Genomic DNA, 19566 nt, shown 5'->3' with positions numbered 1-19566 from the left:
GAGCAGAGATTGTGATGATCAGACACCAAGACGGGGGTTCCCTGGTATTGACTGAGTAGTGTTCATTAACGCTGGATTTTAATAGGTCTAGGAAAAGGCTCAGAAGCCTTACCAAAGCTTAAGGGGTTGGGGGGGGGGGGTAGCACTATGGTTAAGTCGTCATTTGTTATGCCCTCCTCCCATATGGTTTGAGTCCCAGCTCCACTTCTGATCCAGCTTCCTGCTAATGTACACTCTGGCTGGCAGCAGGTGTCGGCTCATTACAGCCTGGCCCAAGCCCTGGCTGTTGCAGGCATTTGGGGAGTGAACCAGAGATAGAAGATCTCTTTCTCCTGCCTTTCAAATACATAAAAGGAAAAAAGTTTGGCCAAGCAAAGAATCTTCGTCAGGATGGAGTATTCCTGTGCATGACTTCCTCCTAGATGTAACCTCGTGGCCCAAAGTCTCTGTAGGGTACCTTGGCTCTCACTGTCACATCTATGATCCCCTCATCAGGCTGGGGAAAGAGCTCAGGACAAACAGCCTCCTTCCAGCTGGGCAAATGCCCGTCACCTGCACAGTTTTCCTCCATCCGCTTCCAATAGTTCTCTTTACATCTTATTAGTCACACAGGCCACCTGGCCACATCTAGCTGCAAGGGGGCGAGCTAAGAAACGTAATGTTTCAGCGGCCCTGAATAGAACCAGGATTCTGTCGTTAAGGAAGGAGAGAAACCAATCCTGCGTGGCACCTAGCAATGTCTGCCCCACCTGCCAATCAACACCTCCCCGGAAGACACAAGGAAATCCACTGGAGAGTAAGCGCCACTATATGCGCAGGCCAGTTCCCTGCCTTGACTATAAGGAGCCCTGCAAATGACGTGAATGATGGCATCATCTGATTTGTTTCAATTCATCATGCTTACGATTTCTCACATTACAGGTAAATATCAAATATAGGAAGCACCGGAAGAATGGAATAGTTGCTAACACACTGCAGGGAAATGACCAAACCCCTAAGTACCCCGACTTCAGCTCCAAGTTACCTGCTTCTCACTGACACTTAGGGTAGCCCTGCTGCTTAGAAATGGGTGCTGCCCGGAAATGCAGACCCCGAAGGCTCCACTCCAAATCTCTTGACTCAGAACCCACATTGTCAACAACGTGCCCAGATAATTGGTACACACCACAAAGTGCGGGAAGTACTGCTTTATTGTGCTTTTTTAAAGTTAGTGAATCGGGGCCAACACTGTGGCATAGCGAGTAAAGCCGCCATCTGTAGAACCGGCTGGAACGCTGGTTTGAGTCCCAGCTGCTCCACTTCCAAACCAGCTCTCTGCTATGGCCTGGGAAAGCAGTGGAGGATAATCCAAGTCCTTGGGCTTCTGCACCCATATGGGGGACTCAGAAGAAGCTCCTGGCTCCTGGCTTCGGATCTGCCCAGCTCCCACTGTTGTGGCCATTTGAGGAGTGAGCCAGCGGATGGAAGACCTCTCTCCCTGCCTCTGCCTCTCTGTAACTCTGCCTCTCAAATAAATAAATAAATCCTTAAAAAATTAGTGAATCACAGAAAATGTGTCTTTAAAATTTTACCCTGTATGTACATTAATGTAAGGGGTGTGGGGTACCACACTTCTCTACTTCTTGATTTTGCACCTGCTTAGGATAGATTTCAATGTGCAAAGGATAAACATAAAAGTTACCAGGTGCAAATTCCAATAGTTAGCAGCTGACTGAGGAGGAAACATCAGATCGTGGTATTTGTCTAGATGTTTTAATAATTAAACCTGACCTTCTCGGCTATGACGATGGTGGTGATAGAAGGGGGTTGGCAGTGGAGATGTCTGGGTTCTTCTGAGCCAACCACCAACATGGCGTCCCATTCTGTCCTCGCCCTGGGCTCAGCTGGCTTCGCCAGGCATGGCAGCTGGCAGCCAGAGGAACAAGCTGCAGGTGACTCCAATGCACCCCACCCCCACCCACACCTTTGCCCCCTTGTCAGGAGACTCAAGCGATTAATTGTCCAGCAGAAGTTGCCACTCACTGTAATTGCTCCGTCTGCGAGGTGGTTTTAAGGAGCGCTATCGGGGTAGCCCACGAGCTGACATCTTGATGCAGGGTTAAAAACCGTGGGCTCTGGCCTCCAGGAAAGCTCGTGGGTAAATGGCTAGGTGGGAAAGTTTTGCAGGTTTGGGTGGAGCCCAGCAAAACGACCATTACCGCTACTGGCAGAGGTGAGTCAGTTCTCTCCTTCCTTGAAGGAAAATGAAAACGGTTATCATCTGTTCCCGAGCTTCCAGCACCCGACGAAATACCATTTTGAACCTAGGTGCTTCTCCAGTTAAGCAGACATCAGGCCTAGCCGGGACTTCCCAGAAGGAAGGAGGCGTGGGGAGGTGGGAGGCTTGGTGAAGGGTGGCTTGCCTGTCGGTGATGGTTGACACTGCTGTTTCCCCCGCTGTCAGGCTGACGCTGGAGTTCCAGTCGGGCCAGGGGCACCTCCATAGCAGCTGGTGTGAGCGACAGCATGGCGCCTATGCTCTCCCTGGCTACAGCTATGGCTGTGCAGTGGGCAGAAATGGATGCAGCCTCCTTTATGCCTGTGAGAGCCCAGAATCCACAGCTGGAGCTTCGGTTACACCCCAGGTACCCCACGAGGGAGTCATTCGTGTGCCCAGTGCTATAAACAGTGTCTATTGTCATACCCTCAAGTCTCCCCACACCCCCTCCACCATTCAAATTCCCACAGTCATAGCTTTTACTCACTGTCTTAATCCCAGAAAGCAAAGTTTTAATAGCTTTCCTGAGATGTGACACATTGGGGGAAAAAAAGCCAAGCTTGTGCACAGGTGTAATGTATACAGTTTGAGCCTGGACGCGGGCATGAGTTAAGAAACTTGACTTGCAAACAGGGGGAAGTCCTCACTCTGTTCTAGAGACTAAATTATCTCCAACGCTTAAGCTGGGACTGGAAGTCATTTTTGGTTTATTTTGCTGAAGCCGCAGACATGAACACACTTTAAAAGTATTTTAAGGCTCTAACATTTCTAAACCACACGAGATGTGGTGAAGTAAGGATGATCTCCCCATTGCCCCCCTCTTCTTCCCTCCTCCCCGCTGGAAGAATGTGCTATTGCAGTGGACTTGTGTCTCCTAGATCTTTTCCCTGTGCTCTTGCTAGGTCCCAGTGGCCGTGCTGTGTTTCTGCTGCAGGGTGGGGAGAGGGGCTTTGGGCAGGAGCCCACAGTGTGGTCCCTACTGCTTTGCCCCTTGCTTGTTTCTGCTTGTGGGTTGTATAAGGGAAGTTCTCTTTTAAAACTGCCCCTTCGATGCGCTGTGACTGTTGTAGCTCCTCCCTTATCTGACATTTGAAATGTTATTGCTTCCAGAATAAGTTTCTGGAAGTGGGAGGACTGGATTAAAGGCTAAGACATTTGAAATTGCACGCTGCTCACCAAAAAGCCCACATGCGTCTGCAGTTTCCATCACTGGGCTGGGTGTGCTTGCTCCTCTACATTCTGCGTGTGCTGTTGGCCAACGTGATGGGCGAGGGGGGCATTTGTCTTATTAAGGCCAAATATCTGCTAAAAGCTTCATGGGTATCAGTGTTTCTTGACTTTTTTTTTTTTTTTTTTAAGATTTATTATTTGAAAGAGTTACAGTGAGGCAGAGAAAGAGACCTTCCATCCACTGGTTCACTCCCCAAATGGCCACAATGGCTGCTCGGGGCCGATCCGAAGCCAGGAGCTTCTTCCCTGTCTCATGTGGGTGCAGGGGCCCAAGCACTTGGGCCACCTTCTGCTGCTTTCCCAGGTACATTCGCAGGAAGCTGGATTGGAAGTGGAGCAGAAGGGACTCGCATTGGCACCCATATGGGATGCTGGCACTGCAGACAGCAGCTTTACCCTCCACACCACAGCACCAGCCCCTGCGTTTTTCTCTTTTATTCTGTTGAGTGGTATCCCTTCGTTTGGATAAGGTGTTCACATATTAGGAAAATTAGCGCTTTGCTGTTAAACATACAAATTTCACTCCTCCAGTTTGTTTCCAATATATGTGCACGGTGACCTTTGTGTAACACCAAACTTGAGTTTAATGAATAGACTTTTTTTGCATTTTTATTAATTTCAATGTGAGCAAGAGACAGACGCCCCATCTTCTGGTTCACCCCCCGACTGCCTACAACAGCCAGGGCTGCACCATGCTGAAGGCAGGAGCTGGCAACCCAATCCAGGTCTCCCACGCGCATGGCAGGGATCCAAGTACTGGAGCCATCGTGCCGCCTCCCAGTGTTAGCAGGAACTTAAAATTGGAAGCGGAGCCAGGGAGCTCCCACTCAAACCTTGGCACTCTGACGTGGGATGTAGGTTTCCCAAGCGGCGTCTCAACAGCTGTGCCGAGCACCCACCCCCAACTCTGCTTTTAAAGTTCTATTTCCTTGACATTTTTTTGGCTCAAAGTTTTATTTTCAATATTTTTTTCCAGTCTGTTTTAGCTGTGCCTCTTGCATAAAATATTTTGTTTTTTTTTTTTTCTTCTAACCAAATTTGGGTTTTCCCTTTCAGCAGGTGGTTGACACTGCATCAGTTTTTCCTTTTTCTTTCCTCTTTTTTTTTTTAAATTTTCTACCACATTGTCGTGGGTTTTAGCACACATTTTCCCCCTTTCACTCTTTTCTTTTTCTGTTCTTCTTGGGTACATCTCCATCTGGCTTCCAGTGGCTACCTTAATGTCTTGAAATAGAGAAGTACAGATATGAGTATATTATCTACTTCAGAAATGAAAGCTTTTCTTGACTTTTTTCCACTCATGAGAGAACTCCTGAAAACTAGCATCCTGGGGCCAGCGTTGTGGTGCCATGGGTGAAGCCCTCCCTTACGATGCCAGCATCGCACATCTGAGCACCAGTGCAAATCCCAAATCCCAGCTCTGCTGCTTGGGCTCCAGCTTCCTGATAATGCACCCGAAAAAGCAGCAGCAGGCCTCTGCCACCATGTGGGAGACCCAGATGGAGTTCTGGGCACGTGGCTTGGCCTGGCCCAGCCCTGGCTGTTGTGGCCATTCAGAGTAAACCACTGGATGAAAGCGCTTGCATTTTCTATCTATCTTTCAAATAAGTCTTCAAAATAAAACCAACATCCTTCTTTTTCTCACCCTGCCAACTCTCCCCTCCTTTCTTCTTGGGACATCCCAGGATTTTTATCTCCTTCTCTAGTCAGTATGTCTGTGGCTTGCATTTTGCTCTTGGTGGCCACACTGAGCCCTCCGCCTGCCATGCTGGTGGGTGTTGCCTATTAGGAAGCTGGGCCCCCCGCGGTAAAGGCTTGGACCCCCAGAGAGCCCTCTCCTTTACGTTTTGACATCGGAACTTCTGTAAGATTAGAGGAAGTAGATGTCTTAAAAAAACGGATCTTGGGTCTTCGGGGTCCATCAGCACAGCTTTCCTGGACTAACTGTCGCAGAGCGAAACCTCTGCAGACATGCCTTGTTCGAGGACAACCAGCAGTGTCCACTGCCCAGACGCCTCGGGCCAGGACAAATGAAGCTCGCTCTCCACTTGGTCTCTGCCCTGCTCCCAGGTCTTTGAGGACCTCCGGTGACAAGAGCACACTTGGAGGAGGAAACATGAGGTTATTTGGGCCTTGTAGCACAGGAAAAGCCTCTTTTAAGCACAGATTCTGGCTGTCTTGACCCTTTCTAAATTGAGTAAAGACAGATGGTTTCGTCAAATGTATGGTGACTGTAACTTATCTTCCAAGCCAGGATGTATTTCAGAGTGAAGAGAGGTGTACTTTCAGGTAGATAGAACAGATGGTGGATCTTTATCTACATTCTTATTAGCAAGGGAAGCTTAATTAAAGTCACTGCAGCCCTTCCTGTATAGGGTGCATTTGGGGGGACAAAGTTACATAGTTAAAGCCAAGTTCCTAGCAGGCATACAGAGAGGGGAGTCATAAACCCGTGTGCTGCTCCAGTGCAGCCAACAGAGTCTAATTGAACCAGCCATGACTTAAGAGTGCTTCTGGAATTCTCTCATGATTAAGAACCCAATTTGATTGGCTTGCATTTCTGTAGCCTGTGCATTTCCTTGAGCACCTGACATCCCGGTGGTGTTCCCAGCTTGGGGGATTGAGGCCATGAAGAAATGGGTTCATGGAGTCTATGTAGATTGCCCTTTGGAAGGAAGGAGAGAGATCGAGTGAAGAGTTGGACCCCAGGGTCCCTGGTGAAGCGTTCTGAGACCATAGTATGCCAGTTAGTTCCAGCATCTTGGGGAGGCCAGAGGTCTCTGTTGGACTTGCTCCTCCTTTGTGACTTTTCTTGTGCCTCAGTTTACCCATTTCAGAATTGTATTCTATCCTTTTAAAGATCCTGCTCATAGAAATACAAAATAAATTTGATATATATAAAGGAAAGTTGGTGTTTTAGATATTGAGAGCTAAATTCCACCTCCCCCACTGTTGCGTGCATTGACATTAAACATGTACATAAAAGTGCTTTCTTAAGGGACTAATTTTTGTCATAGGAAACCACAGCTGTGGCTGAAAACCAAGACGAAGACCCACTAGAAGGTAATGTAAACCTTGTGCTACAGTGGTTGAAAACAAAACTAAGCCCTATTTCTAGGTTCCTCATTCACTTAACTTATTAGAAACTTAAAGCTTCTATAGGAAAATTTTGACACTGAATGCCTAAGCCATTCCCTTCAATAATCTGCCCTGTTTTTGTGAGCTGACTGCACTCCCCAAGTCTTTCGGAAGTAAGAAGTAGGCAAAGTAACAGAGGATGGCCATGGCCTTGACTTCCTAGCTTCCTTCAGGGTTACCGGTTCTTGGTCTTTCTTTTGGAGGGTGAAAATAGTTTGCCCGATGAAGCCCCTGTTTCTACATGCATCTTATTGAGGAAGGGAAGGAAATGATCTTCTTCTGAGTAATGGGAAAGAGAAATAGAAATGCGGAGGACTGTCGCTGCTTCCTTATCACAGGTCTGTCCTGTCGGGGGTCTGTGTGGTCTCCCTCTCTGACTGGAGCCTCTGCCCCTACCAGACAGAATCGGGCCTCACTGCCTTTGATATGTATCCATGAAGAGAGTGTGTTGTGGTCAGTCTGTGTAGCACGCCACCCCCCCCAACCCCCGCCGCCATGACTAACACAGTTTGCGTGTTAGTAGATGCTCAGTGTTTAAATGAAGTTAAGTTTTAAAAACTTATTTGTTTGAAAAGCAGAATTAGAGAAAGGGAGAAAACAGGTCTTCCATCTACTGGTTTATTCTCTAAATGGCTGCAATAGCCAGGGCTGCACCAGGCCAAAACCAGGAGCCAGGAACTTCATCTGGTCTTGTGTGGGTGCAGGGGCCCAAGTACTTGTACCATCTTCTTGCTTTCCCAGTACATTAGCAGGGAAATCAGAAGTGCAGCAGCTGGGACTCGAACCGGCAGCCATATGGGATGCCAGCATTGCAGGTGGCAGCTTAACCCACTGTGCCATAGTGCCAGCCCTGAAATTGATACATTTAAAAATAATTTCCTATGCCTGTTCTAGTTCTTAGTACTTTGATTTACATATGAACCAGGGGAGTTTATTTCAGCTCCTGGGGAATTTCTTTGAGGTTAAAGTGCAGGCCTGCTCTTCCGGCCTTCAACAGTCCTGCAGATTATCTGCAAAAATGCTGGAGGAACAAGGTCCTCTCTGATCCAGACTGCCAGGGTGCAGATCCCACTTCCATGCCCTGTCATTCCAGGCAGCTCAGTCCTCTGTGTGCTGATTCCCGCTTCTGCAAAGCGGGGACATTAGTTCTTGCCTCGTAGAAAGTGTGACCATGATAGCTAAAGTGCTTTTGTGTCTTCAACGCTTCCCGCACACAGTAACCACTCAAGTGCCAGCTGGTCATAGATCTGGCACAGTGATATCACGTGGAAACATGCTGGGAAGCCACTCGTGCAGAAGATCTTATATTTTCTAGTATGTGAGCTAAAGAAGAAAAACTAAACAAGTGAAATAGACTTTAATACTTCTTACTTCACTCCATACATCTATTAGAGTCTAAATGTTTGTGTCCCGCAAATTCATATTGACCCCTAACCCTCCATGTGCTGGCTGTAGGAGCTGGTCTTTCTGGAGCTGATTAGAATTAGATGAGGTCATGAAGATGGAGCCCTCATGAATGGAACTGATGCCCTCCTTGTAGGGCACTTGGCTCTTTCTCTGCTCTCCATCAAATGATGATACAGTGCCTGGCCAGCCTGCAACCTGAAAGAAGGCCCTCACCAGAACCTGACCAGGCTTCTACCTGATCTTGGACCTCCAGCCTCCAGATCTGTGAGAAACAGGTTTCTGTTTTTGAGCCATCCAGTGGCTTATAGAGCATGAATTAAAACAGTATCAGAAATATCATTTTAACATGGAATTGATACAAAAAGATTTAACATCATTTAATACTGTGTCTTCAAAATACATTATATATTTTTCAAATATTAATCATAGTAAATACTTTTTAAAAATTTATTATTTGAAAGGAAGAATTAGAGAGGAAGAGACAGAAGTCTTCCATCTGCTGGTTCACTCCCCAAATGGCCACAACAGCCAGGGCTTGGCCAGGCTGAAGTCAGGAGCCAGGAGCTTCTTCTGGGTCACTCACTTGGATGCAAGGACCCAAGCACCTGCACCATCTTCCACTGCTATTCCAGGAGCATTAGCAGGGAGCTGGATCAGAAGTGGAGCAGCCGGGACTTGAACTGGTACCCATATGGGATGTTGATGCTGAAGGTGGAGGCTTAGCCTTCTATGTTACAGCACCAGCCTCTCGTAGTAAATACATTTAACTCTCCTGAACTATTCCTTATTCTTTTTAAGTGTAAATTTTATGTTAAATGGCATTAGGCATTAAGTATATTCATAAAGTTGTATAGCCATCACTACCATCTCTCTCAAACACTATCTCATAATACTAAAAAAAATTTTTCAGACTTTATTTGAAAGCCAGAGTTGGAGAGAGAAAGAGACAGACAGGGAGAGGGAGATCTTTCATCTGCTGTCTCACTCCCCAAATGGCTGCAATGGCCAGAGGTGGGCCAGGCCAAAGCCAGGAACCTGTAACTGCATTGGGTCTCCCATATGGTTGGCAGAGGCCCAAGGACTTGGGCCATCTTCTGCTTTCCCAGGAGCATTAGCCAGGAGCTACATCAGAAGTGAAGTAGCCGGACCTCAAACCAGCATTCATGTAGGATGCTGGCGTCGCAGATGGTGGCTTCACCTGCCACAGTGCCAGCCCTGTGATCTCTGCTCTAAAGAGGTAAGTGCAGCAGGCCACTGTGTTACAACGCTAGGCCTGCTGTGGCTTACACGGAAGTTTATTTTCTCACGGTTCTGGCGGCTAGAAATCCAAGATCGGGGTCCTGACAAGTTTGCTTTCAGGTCGGGCCCCTTCCTGGCTGGTAGACAGCCCCCGTCTTGCTGGGGTGTCCTGAGACTTCTGCTTCTTGTACGTAGGCTGGAAAAGAGAAAGCTTGGTCTCTGTCCTCTCATGTGAGGCTCCTAATCTCATCAGGTGAGGATCCTACCCTTAGGACCTCATGAAACCTCACTGCGAAGGCCCCCTCACTTTGGAGGGTAGGGCTTCAGTATATGAATTGGAAAGGGGGTAGAAATACAAATATGTGCTCCTGAACAGGCATACAAATAGCATGAATCCAAGGCCATAGCACAAAGCAAATTGCAGTCCCAAGTGAACTGAGGCTTACAAAAATTAAGGAAGATGGGGCTTTTCAGCTACACTGAGAGCAAGGAGAAGAAAAAAATAAGTCACATACTTAAGGACCTTGGAAACTTTGGAAATCTGCCAACATGGACTGACAACCGCCTCTAATGCTTTCGCGGTAGCAGCAGCCCAGCTCCTTGTCACAGGGCGCCAGGTTTCAGGCAGGAGGCCAGGCCCTCCTGTTTCTGAATTCCAACCGTCGTGTTAATCAAGCAGACACATAGCACGTGTAGCCCTCCAAAACCGGGCCTCAGACTCCTGGTCTTGGCTTGGCATTTGCCTTTGTGTCCAACCAGATGTAGAGGAACGTGTGGCCCATCATGACTTTTCCCTTCACTTGTTCCCCACGGGGAACTCATCTCCAAAACATCTCTTGGGTCTGCTTATCTCTCTCCATGTCCTCCACCATCAAAGTGCTTCTTGAGGCTGGTAATACCACTTCCGTCATAGCTTGAATCTCTACATTCAAGCCTTATGGAAAAGAAATGGAACACTTAAAAACCTTAATGTCTCATACTTCCTCCTAATGCTAGTTAAAAACTCTGGTTTTCTAGTCATTTTCAATATGTGTACTGTAAAATTCTGCTTTCAAATTCAGATTCATTATTGGCTTTTGCAGATCCCAATCTTCATTTGAATATTGAAGAATTAAACAAACAATTTATGGCAAAAAGTGAAGAACTCTACGATTCCCTCATGAACTGTCACTGGCAGCCCCTGGATAAGGTTGACTCCAGCATCCCGAAGTGAAGCAAGGCCTTCATTAAGCTTCCTAGTGATCATATTCATTGTTTTGTTTTGGATTAGGGGAAGGGAGTTGTCCCAAGAATATCCTGGATTCTGTATGTAAATAGGAACTTCCTGGACTCAAGTGTCTTTGACATGATAGAACACAATATAAAAATAAACTTTGCCACTATCTCTTTTTGTGGAAGTGTGCTAAATCGGTGCCAGAACCTCACCTGGCTGTCCTGGTAGGACATACTGTGCTGTAAGGCACTGTTGTCAGAGTGAGTTGGGCTTGAGGTTGACCTGACTGGGGCACAAGCTACCCTGATGTTTGCCGCTGTCCTCTTGTGTTTAACTGGTGTGTGTCTTATTTAGAAATGTAGTTTAGAGCTAAAGCATTTACCAAATTGAGACAGAGCACTCTCATTTGCTTGTTCACTCCCCCAATGTCTCCAATGGCTGGAACTAGATCAGGCGGAAGCTGGGAGCCAAGGACGAAATCTGTCTTCTATGTCAGTAGCAAGGACCCAACTACCCGAACCATCATTGTTGCCTTCTAGGACACACATTGGCAGGATTGGAATGAGGAGCTGAGCCAGGATTCGAGCCCAGGTACTCTGATGTGGCTTGTGGGTGTCCCAAACAGGGTTAGTTGTTTTGGTCCCCGCCCCCCCATTTTATTAGAGAAGAGATGTTGGTCTTCCTTTGGTTAATTCACTCTCCACTTGCCTGCAGCAGCTAGGGCTGGGCCAGGTCAAAGGAGCCGAAAACTCTATCCAGATCTCCCACAGGGTGGCAGGAACCCAAGTCCTTGGACCATCACTGGATGCCTCCTGGCCTGCACATTAGCAGGAAGCTGGATTGGAAGCAGAGTACTCAGAACTCAAACTGGCACCCCAATGTGGGATGTAGGTGTTCCAAGTGGTGACCTAACCACTACACCAAACACCCACCCCAGAACTAGAGGTTTGATCTCTTTCTGGCCCTCCAGTGCTCTGTGTGTAGCTCAGTGTGCAGCAGAAGACAGTGGAGACAAGACTTGTCTGTGTTGATCAGAGAGATGGTAACTGGCTTGAGAGCTCGAAGACCAGCTCAGGAGAGTCGATCAGACTGGGCACGGGGAATCTGGCCTCTCTTCTGCTCTGAATGCGCTTAATAGATACTAACACTTGAGTTAAGTAGGCTTCAAGCACCTGAATCCCATGTGGAGAGCCAGGTGGCCTACGGACAGCCGAAAACAATATCCTGTGCCCTACAGCACCAGTGAGGTCTCCCAGCCTCAACACTACTTGCCGTTTGGGGTCCAGACGATTCTTTGCTACGGGGACTGTCTTCAGCATGGTCCTGAACTCTACCCACTAGAGGTCACTAGCATCCTGTACCCCTGTTATGACAACTAGAACATCTCCAGACATTGCTAAATGTCCCCGGAGATAAAATTTCCCCAATTGAGAACCACTAGAACAATTTTTCCAAACTTGGCTGTGTCAGAATCTCTTGGAAACCTTGTCAAACTATATCTATATATGATGTTTTATCTATTTATTTAAAAGGCAGTAGAGTTGGGGGTGAGCATTTCTGTCTGCTGACTCACTCCTCAAATGGCCACAATAGCCAGAGCTGAGCCAGGCTGAAGCCAGAAGCATGGAACTCCATCCCAGTTGCCCACATGGGTAGCAGGGGCCCAAGTACTTTGGCCATCTGGCACTGCTTTCCCAGAAACATAGATTCTTGAGCACCTTCTTAGAGTTTGATTCAATAGGTCTGGGGTAGACCCAAAGATTTTCAGTTCTCTATCAAGTTTCTGGGTTATGCTGCTGCTGCTTCTGGTGTGGATACCACTGTGAAAACCACAGGCGTGGGGAAATCCTCGACTGGTTTCGTTTAGTTCAACCTAGAATGGCCAGGAAGTTCTCTCACACAGCCCTCCCCAGCATAGCGTGCATTCCCCACTTGGCCCCGACTTTTCCGGGATCCACCATCCTCCGGCTGTGTGTTTTGGGATTAGCCCCAGGTTCAGTTCCAGGAAGAGGTTCTTGCCGGGTCTGAGTTATGTGTAGTGGTCCCACTGCTTTTGCCAGTGGTTGGTTTAGATAGAGACATAGGGGAAAAAGTCTGGCTATGCTAACAGGAAGAATTTCACCTGTTTTTTTAAAGGGAGAAACGAGACAATTGTGTTCTTAGAATTAGGTTTGGTTGTGATAAATGGCACAGTGGCAGCTACTCTGTAACTTAAAGTAATGCCAAAAACCTAGGGATGAGAGTGGGGTAAGATGGAAAGGACATTTCCAACTTCAAGGTTGGCTGTGGAATTGGCCAACTTTGAAGTCTCTACATCTGGACTTGTTGGGTAACGTACAGATGTTCCTCAACCTAAAATGGGGCTACATCCCCATAAATCCTGGAGTATATTGAAAATATTGTAAGTTGAAAAGGTTTAATACATCTGACCTATTGGACATCACAGGTTGGCCTAGCCTACCTTAAACATACTCAGATCTCGGAACCTATACTTGGGAAAAATCACTTACCAGAAAGCCCTGCTAATGATAGTGTTGACTGTCTCATTGACACACAGGTGGGCATTCTGAGACATGGTAGGAGGCTACAACATAGAACTATGTTTCCAAAAGCTAGTGTGGGAGCACAACATGCTATAGAGCATGGGTTGTTGACCATGGGACTGATGGGAGCTGTGTCACTGTCACCATCCAGCAGGATTGGAAATGATCGGCCTGCTCAGCACTGGCCTTGGGAAAGGCCACAGTTCAGCATTCTGGGGCAGTGTTTGGCCGAGCAGTTAAAACTCCCACATTCCACATCAGAGCGCCTGGGTTTCCATTCCCACCGCAGGCTTCTGACTCCAGCGTCCTGTTAATTCGCTACTGGGGAGGCAGTAGTGATGGCTCACGTGACCGAGTTCCCACTGCCCACATAGGATCCCTGAATTGTGTTTCTAGCTCCCAGCTTTGATATCGGCCCAGGCCTGGCTGTTGTGGGCATTTGGAATGAACCAATGGATGGGAGCTCTGTCTCTCTGCTTCTCGAATAAATGAATTGAAAACTCGACATTCTAAATACAGCTTCTACTGAATGTATCTGACTTCTGTATCCTAGTAAAGTAGAACAACTGTAGGTCAAACTGTCTTAATTTGGGAACTGTTTCTATTTTCTTTTTAAGCCACTCTGAATTTTTGTTACTGGTAGCAAAAGCATCGTAACAGACACAGCATGTGCAGAGCTTGATGACCTTGAATCAAAAGAGAACTGTCAGTGTGTCTAGAGTTGTGAATGAAAGACTTAAAGTTGCTTCCTCTTTTGCACTAGAGACGTTTCAAATGTTCAATACCACAAGCAACTGGAGACTACCAAATTGGGAAGCAACAGTTGTAGAATATTTCTCTTTTGAAAAAAAAATTGAGAGGCAGAGGTAGAGAGAAGTCTTCCATCACTGATTCACTCCCCAAATGGCTGCAACAGCCAGAGTTGGGCCAGTCCGAAGCCAGGAGCTTCTACTGGGTTTCCCACTCAGGTGCAGGGGCCCAAGCACTTGGGCCATCTTCTACTGCTTTCCCAGGCCATAGTAGAGAGCTGGATTGGAAGTGGAGCAGCCAGGATTAGAACCAGTGTCCACACGGGATGCCGATGCTACAGGTGGCGGCTTTACCCACTACACCACAGCACTGGCCCCAAGTTGTGGAATACTTCTATCAGAGCAGTTTTACTGTGTAGCACTGATGTGATAGATCAAGAGAGGAGGAACCTGAGATGAGGTCAGGTTAATTTCTTGACCTTTGCTTAGACCCCTTTTTCCTGCTCATTTCTCCTATGACATTTTAAAGTTTATTTGAAATGTAGAGTGATAGAGAGATGGATCTCCTATCTGCTAGTTCACTTCTCAAATGACCACAACAGCCAGGGTTGGGCCAAGCTAAAGCCAGGAGCCAGGAACTCCATCTGGGTCTCCCATGCGGCTGACAGGGACCCAAGTGCTTGAGTCGTCATCTGCCTCCCAAGGTGCATGTTAGCAGGGAGCTGGATCGAAGGTGGAGGTGGGACTCAAAGCAGGCACTTTGGGATGTGGGTAGCCCAGGTGGCTGCTTAACCCGCTGCACCACAATGCCTGCCCCTCCCATGACATTTTCATTCTATAGATATAGGAAAGGACTTCAAAAGGTTCATGGAAAATTCATATTATGAAAAATCTGTGCACCAAAATAAACTTACCTTTCAATTCCATTTTCCGTGAACTTATTGAAGTCCTGGTATGCATCCCATATCTGTTCCTTATGCGTTGGAGAGTTCCTTCATCCCCTCCAGAACCAATTGTCACCTCCTCGGGAGCCAGGTCATCCTACCGAGAATGCAGGAACTGGTGTCAGTTCAGTTAGTTCACCATAAGGAATCTGGATTTTGTAAAAACTGTTGAAAGCAACTAAAGGGTTGTAAGGAAGGGACTCGCATGATTTGCTTTATAATTTTATTTATTTTGTAAAGATTTTTCATTTATTTGAAAGGCAGAGTGACACAGAGCAAGCTTCCATCTACTGGTTCACTTCCCCAGATGACCACAATGGTAGAGGCTGGGCTAGGATGAAGCCAGGAGCCAGGAACTCCATCCTGGTGTCCCATATGGGTGGCAGGGGACAAACCAGTTGGGCCATCTTGCACTGCTTTTCCAGGCACATCAGCAGAGTGCTGGGCTGGAATCAGTAGCTGGGACACGAGCCGGTGTTCTGAGAGCTCGGTCTCTCTGCTTGGTCTAACATGGGGTGCTGCGTGAGCAAGTGGCACTTCTCCTGCTGTGCCACAGCACATTACTCCCTCCAATCCCCCCCCACACCCAAGGCTTTTTTGATTTCCAACTGACGCCTAAGCTTCCTCGCTGATATTACCCTTTCTGTTTGCCCTACAGAAAGAAGAAAGGGGAAGACTCCCTCCCCTAGTATCCTTACTGTTGCATCAGTGACCCCGGGTGAATCACTTGACCAGCCACATCCTTGCACAGCTCCCCTTGTGTCAGGCCTGGGTTTGACCATGTGATTTGCTTCAGCAGAAGCCTGATCAGTATTTTCGCAGTGGGGTTTGGTTGGCTCTTTTGGACTATGTCCACCATCATGTGAGGAAGCCTACTGACGCCCAAAGCGTGAGATTCTGTGTGGAGACAGGCATCCGCGTAGACAGCCGGCACCCATGTGACAGACACGTGAGTGAGGCCAGCTTAGAACTGTAGGCGACCACATTATTCCTCTGCCTCACAACTAGGCCTTTGTGGCATTAAGATTATGAGGGGCCTTCAAAAAGTTCTAGGAAAATGTGGGAAAACGTTCATGTGTGGATTTGAAAATCGTTTTTACGCTGAAATAAACTTTTAATTCCATTTTGGGCCCGGCACTGTGGCATAATGGGTAAAGCCACCAGTTCGAGTCCCAGCTGCTCCTCCACTTCCAATCCAGCTCTCTGCTATGGCATGGGAAATCGGTGGAAGATGGCCCAAGTCTTGGGGCCCTGCACCTGCGTGGGAGACCCAGGAGAAGCTCCTGGCTTCGGATTGGCGCAGCTTCAGCCGTTGTGGCCAATTGGGGAGTGAACCAGTGGATGGAAGACCTCTCTCTCTCTCTCCCCCCTCCCTCCCTCTGCTTCTCTGTAACTCTGCCTTTCAAATAAATAAATCTTTTAATAAATAAATAAAAATGTAGAAAATCATTTTCAAGAGCTAAAAAAATAAAGTGATTCTTTTGACTGAAAGTGTCCATTGAGGGCCAAGTAGATTTTTTTTTTTAAATCTATACATTAGATGCTTCCTGGTGATGTTTCATGTCTCAAAGTCAAAGAGAAAATTGTAAAAGATTCTAAAGAGATCAAATAGATGAGCTGGAAACAGTTCTCACTGGTAACTCATTAGAGATACTTGATCTTAAAAATAATCAAACTTCTTAAGGAAATTGTTTTAAATTCAGAATTATCTGCCAATGAACCTATCATTTAAGAGTGAAAACAAGCACAAGAATGCAAATGATCCGTACCACTTTAAATAATTACTCAAGGATGTATTCCAACTGCATGAAATATTAATCTAGGAAAGAGGTAAATGGCTTTCAGTCAGAGCTCCATCTTCCAGTAATTTGCCTAATGACCACCATGAAAGGAAAGAGGAGAGGCACTCAACCTACTTTCTCTAGGCCTCTTAGGAAATGTGGATTTATTTATTCCTTGGGCCACAAACATGAACCTACAAGAAAGGTGATATTGTAGAAATCGAGGAGATGGGTACTAGTCAAAGAAGTTACCACGGCAACACTGGAAGAGTCTCCAGTGCTACCCAGCATGCTGTTGGCATTGTTGTAGACACACAAGGGCGAGTCTAACCCTGAGAATGAAGGCACACACTGAGCACAGTGAGCACTCCGAGAGCTGAGATGGCACCTTGAAACGTGAAGGATTTGATGGGGAACAGCGGGAAGCCAGAGAGAGGGGTACTGAGGGCCAGCCTGCTCCACCAGAGAATCCTGCTTTGTCAGATCAGATGCAACAGATTCCCTGAATTCATGGTGTAATCTGTGTGAAAATCATAAAAAAAAATCTCCAAACTGTAAAAGCATTTCTCTTTGAGTACAAGTGAGATGTCCTTTCCCCTAAAAAATATTTAAGGCAAATGTTAACTGTGTTTAAATAAAAAAGATAAATAGAATATGAGAAAAAAAAATCAGCAAGCAGAGAAATCTAAGTCATTGCTGATGGTGTTACTTTGAAGCTCAGGGTAATTGGAAGAAAATTTCCCTAGAAAGTAGAGGCAAACGTCAAACACAGTGTATCCTCTCTCTTCCTGTCCAAATTTCTATTTTGGACAGAAAAGACTTCTTTTCCAATACTTAAACTTTTTTCTTTTGATTTATTGAGCTGTCTACAATTTCCTTTAAAATGTTGAATATAAGAGAGGTAATGACCATCTTTATTATAGACTTTTTTAAAATGATGTATTGATTTATTTGAAAGACAATGAGAGAGAGAAAAAGGCAGAAATAGAAAGTGATCTTCTATTCACTGGTTCACTCCCTGAGAGGCAGCCACAGCCAGGGCTGGGCCAGGTTGAACCCAGCATCTCGGAGCTCCATCTGGGCCTCCCATATGGGCAGTAGGGACCCAAGCACTTGGGCCATCTTCTGCTGCTTTCCTAGGCACATCAGCAGGGAGTTGGGTGAGAAGCTGAGCAGCCAGAATTCAAACTGGCACTCCAATATGGGCTCATAAGCAGCAGCTTAACCCACTGTGGCATAACACCAGCTCCTACTACAGACTTTAAATAAAATGTATCCGAGATTTCACCTTTAAGAATAACACGTTTGGGGTCTTGTGCTGTGTCATAGTAGGCTAAGCTTCAGCCTGTGGCACCAGCATCCCACATGGGTGCCAGTTCATGTCCCAGCTGCTCCTCTTCCTACCCAGCTCTCTGCTATGGCCTGGGAAAGCAGTAGCAGATGGCCCAAGTGCTTGGGGCCCTGCACCCACATGGGAGACCTGGAAGAAGCTCCTGGCTCCTGGCTTTGGCCTGACCTAGCTCTGGCCATTGTGGACAATTGGGGAGTGAACCAGCGGATGGAAGAGTTCTCTCTCTAACTCTGACTTTCAAATAAAATCAATCTTTTAAAACAAACAAAAAGAATCACGTTTGAGGCCAAGCATTTGGCCTGGCGATTACCACGCCCATGTTCTACGTCACAGTGCCTGGGTTCCACGCCCGCCCTGCAGCTTCCGACTCCAGCTTCCTGACAGCGCAGACCTTGGGAGGCAGCAGGTGATGCCCCTGTAGCTGGGTTCCTGTCACTCACGAGGGAGGCCGGGGTTGAGTTCCCAGCTCCTAGCTCCGGCCTAGCCAGGGGCTGGCATTTGGGGGAATAAACTAGTGGATAGGAGACCTCTCTGTCAAATAAATACAATTTTAAAAATAATTTTGGCATAGATTATTTGCAGCTCATCTGCAAGCTTCTTTATTTAGTCTTGTCTCTGTGTTTTTTTTGTTTTTTGTTTTTGGAAGCAAAGCAGGTCCAGAGCCATTCTCACTGCCGGTTCAAGTGTAATGATTTTATTGGTGTTAAAAAGCGGGGGAGATGGTTTTGTACATCTGAGAATGTCCACTCACCTTGGAGAAATCTATTCTGCTGGCACTTTGAGGCTTTTAGAAAGACGCGTCTCCAGTCTGCTGCTCTCCACATGCATCACTGTGAATTTTTTGCTCGGGAAGCTCTTTCGTGTCCTTTGTGGTTTAGCTTCAGTTCCTTCTACTTTTATCAAAGTTAGAGTTTCTAGTTCTCACTCACCTTGTGCCATCTGTATGTTATCCATGAAAAGGGATTACCAATTTTATTGATGTCCTATGATGGATACCACAGTGGGATTCCTATCAGAACTTTACAAGCTGGTACCTGTACTGATTTGTGAATATAAAATTGAACTAGCCCGGAACATTTTGAACATAATAGCTGAAAAAATGATATTGCTGTTAGAAAAACAGATAGTGGAAAAACAACAGCTTAGAAACTGACCCAGGGTGCTTAGAAGGAAATAGCACTGGAAATCAGCACTATTTATTAAACATTGGTGTTGGAAGTATTGGCTGTCCAGATGGATTAAAGATAAATTAGGGTTTTTTGCTAATATCATATTTCCATCCCCCCAAATGATTTCCAGGTATGTTAAAATGATAAATGTGAAAAAGTAAAAACAGCAAAACTGTTTATAGAAAATGTGGGAGAGTATCTTTATGGCCTTAGGTGAGGGAAGTCTACTGAAAAAAAAATTTTTTTTTTTCTTTGACAGGCAGAGTGGACAATGAGAGAGAAAGATAGAAAGATCTTCTTTTTCCATTGGTTCACCCCGCAATGGCCGCTGCAGCCGGTGCACCGTGCTGATCCAAAGCCAGGAGCCAGGTGCTTCTCCTGGTCTCCCATGCGGGTGCAGGGCCCAAGGACTTGGGCCATCCTCCACTGCCTTCCCGGGCCACAGCAGAGAGCTGGCCTGGAAGAGGGGCAACTGGGACAGAATCCGGCGCCCCGACAGGGACTAGAACCTGGGGTGCCAGCACTGCAGGCAGAGGATTAGCCTA

At 46.7% G+C, this 19566-nt stretch overlaps 1 protein-coding gene across 1 annotated transcript; it reads left to right on the top strand.

The window, feature by feature from the left end:
* The first annotated feature begins 2141 nt into the window (after positions 1-2141).
* On the top strand, positions 2142-10484 carry C3H6orf52 (chromosome 3 C6orf52 homolog). The gene is made up of 4 exons (XM_062187102.1): positions 2142-2212; positions 2426-2624; positions 6505-6550; positions 10354-10484. Exons 1-4 carry the CDS (start codon positions 2142-2144, stop codon positions 10482-10484), a joined length of 447 nt encoding a protein of 148 aa, XP_062043086.1.
* Positions 10485-19566: the final 9082 nt, after the last annotated feature.

The sequence above is a fragment of the Lepus europaeus genome, chromosome 3 (genome assembly GCF_033115175.1).
Source record: "Lepus europaeus isolate LE1 chromosome 3, mLepTim1.pri, whole genome shotgun sequence".
Lineage (NCBI taxonomy): Eukaryota > Metazoa > Chordata > Mammalia > Lagomorpha > Leporidae > Lepus > Lepus europaeus.
Note: the sequence above shows the minus strand (reverse complement) of the source record. Positions and strands in the feature narration are given on the sequence as shown.

Coding starts and splice junctions, on each gene's coding strand:
- C3H6orf52 (XM_062187102.1), top strand. CDS start 2,142: ATGGCTAGGTGGGAAAGTTTTGCAGGTTTGGGTGGAGCCCAGCAAAAC. Junction 2,213..2,425: donor CATTACCGCTACTGGCAGAG/GTGAGTCAGTTC, acceptor GGTTGACACTGC/TGTTTCCCCCGCTGTCAGGC. Junction 2,625..6,504: donor GAGCTTCGGTTACACCCCAG/GTACCCCACGAG, acceptor TTTTTGTCATAG/GAAACCACAGCTGTGGCTGA.